At 39.3% G+C, this 8,399-nt stretch overlaps 1 protein-coding gene across 1 annotated transcript in view; it reads right to left on the reverse strand.

Moving 5' to 3' along the window:
- Positions 1-7,534, reverse strand: part of LOC114651619 (N-acetyllactosaminide beta-1,3-N-acetylglucosaminyltransferase 3-like) — a 48,948-nt gene extending 41,414 nt beyond the window's left edge. The window contains exon 1 of the mRNA XM_028801439.2: positions 7,385-7,534. Coding sequence (XP_028657272.1) covers positions 7,385-7,388 — 4 coding nt within the window. The 5' untranslated portion in view covers positions 7,389-7,534. The remainder of the gene's footprint in view (positions 1-7,384) is intronic.
- Positions 7,535-8,399: the final 865 nt, after the last annotated feature.

Here is an 8,399-nt window from a genome sequence, read left to right on the forward strand (position 1 = left end):
TCCCAGTGAGGCAATATAAGGGAATATGGCTGCAAGTATGAAGGAGCCCCAGTAGTGTTTCTTGACACACATACATCAGTACATCCATACACACACTATACATTATACATTCATACATGCAATTTGGCAAAGCACCTTGCAACTGTGCCATCCGTTATGTTTCAGCCAGGGTCCAAATGACCCTTTTATGTGTGTTTTGTTCATTTTTATGTTAACATTGTCAATTATTTAGTTTCTTTACGTCTACGCATCTTTTTCCATGTGCAAAGTGTTTCCTTTCTCGGTGGATCCCCTAGGGGCGAAGCAACCTATCCTTCACTGCCAATTGGCTGCCCATATAGAAAAGTACACCCTTAAAGATGATGATTTGAATATATTCAAAGAGAATCACAAGCATATATGAAAATATATATTATATCTCAGTGCACGTTAGTATAGTAAGGGTTAAATCACACAAAGGCAGTGCCTGTATATTTTTTTTCCTCTTAGCAAGCTGTAAACCACCAACATTTCATGAGTCAAGGTCAGGTATGTAGAGAGAGGCGGACAGGCAAACCAACCCCCGCCCCCTTTTTTTTTTCCCCAAGGTGGTGAACATGAGCGGAGGACTAGAGATAATGGTGGCAGGAACTGGATGGGTTTAAGGTAGAGAGAGGGTCTGTCAAGCGGGCATGATGGATAGAATAGAGTGCTATGCTCATTAGGCTGGGAAATACTGGTGGAGCTAGAGGTAGGACCAAAACAACGGGAAGTTGGGAGTCAGACAGGGGTGACATGAGCTGAGTGAGGTAACCTCTTGATAAGAACTGTAATAAAAGTAAGGTACCCCCAATGCTAATTGCTCATTTCACTGAATTGGGACGATTCTGTACTTTTTGTAAAACAGTACCATTCTGCCTCCACATCCTGAGGTCTCCAAGTGCCTTCTTTGAACAGCATGTTTCTGCCACAACACCCACAACCCTATAAAAGCTGAGAAAAATCCACAGCTCCTTGAAATTCATTGAATGCTCCGGAGCTTAATGAGGGCCTTTTTTAATTTTCTGAGTGCTTTTTGTGAATTTCTGGGTTTTCATCTTTTGCCTTATTCTTTGGATTTGTGTATTGGGACACTGTTTGCTTTGTGACTGCCTATTTCAAGCAACTCCTTTTTTGAATTTTGAGCTCTTCAGAGTTAGACTGTTAACAATGCATATTCGTAAAAATAAATTATAAAGATTCTGTTTGCCTTTTTCGTTTCTAGCTGGGGTTTGACAGTTTTCCCCTTCTAGTGGGCATTTCTGAGGTGTTTTTTGAACTCTGTTTGCTTAGGAACCCCAAGTTCATAACATTTTTACAGTACCCCGTCACCGTCACTATTGTTCATGACCCGGTACAAGACACTCAATCAGTGAGATAGCAGTACTGAACACTGTGCTATTGTGCCACCCTATTTTAGGAAATAATTTCATATATTTATTTCACTGTTCCTCCGATTGCAAATTAACTACAGTAATTAATTACTTAATCAGTTCCAGACAAATGATGACATCATTTCTAAACAGCAACTCCAACTCTTCGGCCTCTACTGCTCTGTCTGTGTAATTAATAGTTAATCCAGGATGGTCCTTCCCAGTATAGCAAATAAAAACACATAGAACAGACAAGGATACCGCAGTAAATAACTGACAGCAGGGAATACACCACCCAATTACAACTGCAAATATGCTTCAAATTTTAAAATTAAAATAACTAATCAATTTAACAGATACCTGATATGACATAACTGACAACCAATCAAATTTGCACTCATTGCTTACGTTAACAAGTCACGTCAAGAAGCAATATCTTAAAGGCAAGAGGTCCGACAGTACTTATGGACCAGTTGCCATTTTTGATTATAGTAAAATATACTTTAAAAAAAAAGGCTTTAGTGATAAGTATTTGTTTTGCTGATTTAAAAAAATATGTTAAATGCTTGCATTGGTAACTTGGTTATTTTATGCAAAGTAATGTTAGCAAATGCAAATCTAAGATGCTTCCTAATGCTGGCCAGAAATGCCATTTTAGTTTGGCATCTCTCTTGCCAGCTGTTGTGTGTTGAATAAACCTGTTTTCATCAATCAAACTCAAAACCTGGATCAAACAAGGGGATAAATTATGTAGTATCTATCTATGTACTTCCTATTTATTTTTTATTTATTTACGTATCAATTGATTGAGTGTTTCCTTGATTTTTTTTTATGTTTCTGCTGCTTTATGCATCAGAATTTCCCCATGGCATTAATAAAGTTAAGCCTATCTACATATATTCTTTGACTCGAGTTATTGCATTCACAGTAAGCAATTGAAATAATCACCATGTTACCGCATTGCATGAAAGAACACAACATTCTCAAACCTTCTCATTCAGGAACATAGAGAGCAAGCAACCTGCGGTACAAGGCAGGAACCAATCCTGAATGGCTTGGCAGTACATCAAAGGGTACAATCGCCTATCACAAATGAACCAAGAATTAACAGAACGCACATCTTTAAGATTTAACATCAAAACGGAAGCACCTGTCAGAAAAGCCATGCAAACATGGAGCGAATGAGGAAGCTTCACAAAGTTAATAACCCGGTACAGAACACTCAATCTGTGAGATATTAGTGCTGAACACTGTGCTATTGTGCCACACTATTTTAAGAAATAATTTCATAAATTTATTTCAGTGTTCCTCTGATTGCAAATTAACTACAGTAATTGATTACTTAATCTGTTCCAGACAAATGATGACATAATTTCTAAACAGCACCTCCAACTCTTCAGTCTCTGCTGCTCTGTCTGGGTAATTAATAGTTAATCCAGGACAGTCCTTCCCAGTACAGCAAATAAAAAAACAAAAGAAAAAACAAAAACATGGGATTGACAAGGATACCACAGTAAATAACTGACAGCAGGGAGTATGTATCCACACAAAGGGCCAGTGGGCTGGACAGAATGAAGCCATGATGACTGTTACATGGGCTGAGGCAGACTGACATCTGCGAGTGCACAGACGGCACTAGTTTGTAAATGTTTTGTGTTATTGAATTAGTGGCCTCCATATCATTATTAGCACAATGAAGACTGTAACCGTATGGCAACCCCCCCCCAAAAAAAAGGCTGGGTTAATGAGAATGGTCTGCTTAATTAATATAAACGAAATCTGCTCTGAGTACATAAAACAAAAATAGTAAGCAGGGTGTGGTCTCAAAAAAACAAAAGTAGATTTATGAAATGGAGAACAAAAATATTATCCATTTAAATAATATTAACATGTACGTACAGATAAATGCAGATAATGTATTTGTAGATAAAAGGTTTTACACACAAGCAATTGCATCATAAGCAGTAGTTTTTAAAAGAAAAACAATAAACTTGTGTGTATTTAATGGCTCGACAAAACAGATTTAATCAAACAGACTCTTAATAGAATCTTAACACAAACATTATAAATAGGATTCACACGAAATACCGTAGAATAACATTAATTCACAGGGCCATGTGCATATCACCTAAGGTACTGGGAGGTGAAATGGCAGCCGACATTCGGTCACATTTCTCTGCCCTCCTAATTAATTCACACTTCTGTCTCCCAGACAGAGGTTGCAGCACACTTGCACACATCTAGTTTAAACCTTTTTACTTTTGGTGCTATTAATGCATAATTTCCTGTGCATGCACACATTTTCCGCCTTACTGTCTCAGAAACTTGATCAGCCTGCCACAACAAAATGAAATGCAGGAAAAATGATATTGGAATACTGTCCTCTGGGCATAGTCCCAACAGGATGAAATGCCAAGAGTTCTTCACATTACAGTAGGAACACCATGGAAAGGGGGCAGTCTACACATAACTCCAAAAATATCTCTAAACTGAACAAAAAAAATGATAACAGCTAGCACAGCAATAGTTCAATATCACAGTTTAGAATTTAAAAATAAAAAACTAAATCTATCATAGTCCTACAAAATATACCATACATAATAAAAAAAAATATTACAGATATAGTGAAGATTGACGTTTAATTTCTCTTAATTGGATTATCAAGTTTAAAAAAAAAAAAAACTTCTACACATCATCTATAAATAAAAACAAGTTTTCAGGGATGGCTTTGATGAAAGGCTGCATCAGCATAAGGAAAAGCAAGCTGAAGACACAACATCTGAAGAAGGCTACACGGCTGAAACAAAACTTAACAGCAAGAATTCACAGCACATCAAATCAAATCCAAGATGACTTCACTGCCATAAACTGCCTACGGTAGCCTTAATGGTCAGGAAACCTCTAAAGTTGAGCCTCCTGAACCCAATACTGCCATTATCTTCTGTGTATCAGAAGGTCTATTCATTTTTTACATCTAAGATGCCTCACTTAAAGGTTTTCCAATGCTGTATCTGTCCTAGTGTGTATATAAACACAGAGAATTCCACTTCTGTATTACATCTTGCCTGAAGAAGAGGCCTGAGTTACCTTGAAAGCTTGCATATTGTAATCTTTCTAGTTAACCAATAAAAGGTGTCACTTTGCTTAACTTCTCCCCATATCCATAATGGTTAACACTGCACAACACCCTAGTACTTCTGTGTATCAGAATTTCAAGAAGTTTGTCTGTATCTCAGTTGACCCACAGCATACAAAGAGTGCAGAAAAGAGAAGAATGATCCTGCATAGCAAGGTTGTAATGGCTTTGGGGTCTGTTCTTGGACCATTACTTTTTCTGATTTATAATAATGACCTTGATTTTGGTATAGTTAGTAAACTTGTGAAATTCACAAATGAAACAAAAATTGCAAGAATGGCAGGCAATAAGGAGTTAGCAAAAAATTTCAAATAAAAATATAAAAGATTGAAAATAAAGTTCAATGTGGAAAAGTGCTATACATGGACAAAAGAAATGTCAATTGCAAACAACAAATGGACACTGTCCTATCCCTCTTAAATATAAAGGTGCCAGAGCGGTTCTTCAGAGAGATGCCACAGGGCAACCATTTTTGGTTTCCAAAAGAACCATCCAAATGATGGCTCCCCAAAAGAACCTTTAATTTATTTAGATCCATAACAGGCTCCATAAATAGCCATGAATAGAGGATAAAAGGTTTGAAAATACCAATGGGTTCCTGATTTTAAAAGAACTCTTGCTACATGCAATAACACAGGACACTGCAAGTTCAGATTTTCTTAATCTGTTAGTGTCCTGCTGGCGAGCCTACCATACTTCAAAGATTTCTGGTTTGTCCATATATTTGGAAACTTTTCAAACCACAAAGAACCAACTTCATTTGCAAAAAAACTCTTCATAGAATGAAACAGTTCATTGACAAGCAATGATTCTATGAGGCACCACACAACCCAGTAAAGAGTCAGTAAAGAAGTATTTTTAAGTGTACAGGAAGAGCGACCTCTGAAAAGGATTTAGACGTTTATGTTGACAACACTTTCATCATCTAAGCCAGTGGTTCTCAATCTTTTTTGCCTTTGGACCCAGTTTAATCTCTACTTGGTGGGTGATAACCCTGTAACTTTTAGTAACAGTGTACATTGATAAAATATGGTACATCCTTAAAACTAAAGGTGCCAGAGCTGTTCTTCTGAGCAATGCCATAGGGGAACCATTTCCAGTTCCAAAAGGACCCATTCACAATAAAGTTCCAGTAAGATCATTTATTCATTTAGATCTATAACAGGCACCTTACTGTATATAACCATGATTAGATGGTTAACAGATTTGTGAAATACCAGTTCATCACGATTTTAAAAGGACTATGGCTGCATATGTCCAATAATACAGGTCAAGTCCGGTTTTCCTTAATTTGTTAATGTCCTACAAGGTAGCCAACCACACATTGATTTTCAGCTTTTGATAGCAAAACATTCCTTTTGCGTCTCGTGTTTTGATAGATTATAATGACTTTTTCTTTGTTAACAATGCCATCTTCCTCCATCAACAGAAAAAGATCAGACAGCTGACGCCGTTCGTCTCCGCGTTTATCTCAGCTTGGACGCACAGAGCGTTGTTCAGCAGTTGCCGTTGGCAGGGAGCTTCAGCCTGACTGAGCTCAAATGGCAGCTGCGCTTGTGAATCCGAAGGGGACACGCCGCGTTTCCAGTCGTTTCACGTCAGAGCTCATAGGCAGAAGAGGACGCACACAGTGAGAAAACGGTTACTATATAAACCTCTTAATACTTTTTGAAAATGGTGAGCGACTGAGAAGCTGCCTAGAAAATCTGGCATCACAATCAAAGTTAATATGTGTTTGTAGCTGGATCGTAGACATTACAGCTTACATGTCATGTTATCACGCAAACCAACACGCCCAGTACACAAATATTCATTGCACACTTTGTGGGAATGAATAGAAATGACCTTCCGTGGGACATAATTATTTCTATCTCGATTAGTAAACGATAACGTTCCTCCTGAGGTTGAACAAGCAACTTGATTATGAAAGGGTTTTTTTTTTTAAACATAAAATGAGTGTAATAGGCCATCATCTAAAGTTGATTTTCTTAAGTGTTAATCTCAGAAAGCAACTACATCATGTGACTGACTGCTTTTACGTTTGAAAGGTGTCACCATCTTGCGGTTGCTCGAGTTTTATACTGTTACGTAAATCACAATATATCGCGCTATGTAATATAAAATAACAGCTGAATAACGTTACAGAAATCGAGTGACACATCCTCGGTTAAACGACGTGGTGTGTGTTACCTGACGACAGTCCATTTGTCTGTACGCTGAAAGGCACGTGTGCACGAAGAGAACTGGACGGCCTTCGCAGAAAGCGCCCCGTTTTCTCCAGGCTGTTCAATGATGCCTCGCTTGGGTGGATCAGCTGTCGCTTTACCATGAACCGGATTGAAACTGTAAACTGTGGGTCTTTTCATCACCCAGCCTTGCACTGGTTTCATTTTCCAAATGATTGTGGCGTTACACAGATTGACAACTTTACTTGTCTCGAGACATCGCCTACCAGACATCATCGACTTTACGATAAAAGAAGAAAACGCTCTCCACGTTTGAAGGTGAAGGAAATGGCGAGACTGCTTGCCTTTGCGTTCACGCGAATCCGACCCAAAGCCTATTACTTTCCACTGGGGTTTTGTTTCCCTGTAGAAGAGCCTGGGAACTCGTTTACAGAGTGGTATCCAAATCCTAATTCCTTGGAATACTTCAGACAGGCGGGGGTGGCGCTCGAACAGCATAAATTGAAACGAGTCCGGCATACTGGCTGCTTGTATCAACGGTACATGTGGTGTCCAGAAAATTAAAAAAAAAAAATCACTGGGCAAAGGTGGGGCGGGTGGCCCCACGCCCTCCTCCCTCAAACACCCTCAGCCAACCCGGCAGCCCCCGATGCGACTCCAGGTCTTCTCACCCATTGCGGTGCGCCAAACACTCCTCCTGGCCAGCTTCGGAAGTTCTCCACAGCTTGTAAATCCTCGGACTTCTGTCGAGCAGTGTCATAGTGATAGACGATGAAGGACGTTTCTGCACTTACCCCTCCCACCCCGACTCCGCCCACATCCTAATACACCAGTCAAGTCAGTAAGGACAGTTGCAGATCCCCAACAGCCGGCCTAAAGTGCTCTCTGCGATAGGTAGTTACGCGTGACGTGTGGTATGATTTCGGACAGTGGAACTCGGTGGTCTGTAACTGCCGCACCCTCACTGGCCAAGTCTTCTCCGTTCAGCCCGTAGGGTCTCACTACTAACTAATTGACCGGGAGGCATTTCAAGGCAACGACCCTTAGTCCATATAGCGCTGCGCGGATTGTAAGAATACAAAACAAAGCACGGGTTAACATTTAACACAACAGTGGAAATTAAAGTGTGTTAGCGGCGACAGGAGCACATGGTCTGCCGTGTGGGTGGGCCTGTCTGTGGTCAACGAGGTACTTTTAACGACGCCTTTAGAAGCAGTATGCTCAATGTTAGTGTGAGCGTCCATCATGGAAAATATGTAGTAGTTTAGAAAGTGGAGCGCGTCGAGATAATGGGTGAAGGGACAGTCATTAATGCTTTTTTCAAGTATACAGTAATGCAGTAACGTGCTCTAGCCTTTAGGTGGACAATGGCCCAAAAGGGGAGAATGGGCAGTATACAAAACAGGATTTGTTACACTTTAATCATGGACTCAAACTGGTGCTCACTTTTTCTCCCGTGTTTTTAATTTTTAAAGGCATTTGGATAAAATACCAGGGGATTTTTATAGTATTCCCAAAATAAAAATAGAAAAAATGGCAATGATTGCTGATTATTGCAGGCCTGCAACATGAAACACATAAAAGTATTGTTTTAATTGTGAAGTTATTTTGATTTGTATTCATGAACACGATAAAAAAATATAAACCATGTTTCAGTCGTAACATTTAGGTACATAATTGCTAATT

Source organism: Erpetoichthys calabaricus, chromosome 5 (assembly GCF_900747795.2).
Source record: "Erpetoichthys calabaricus chromosome 5, fErpCal1.3, whole genome shotgun sequence".
NCBI classification, from domain to species: domain Eukaryota; kingdom Metazoa; phylum Chordata; class Cladistia; order Polypteriformes; family Polypteridae; genus Erpetoichthys; species Erpetoichthys calabaricus.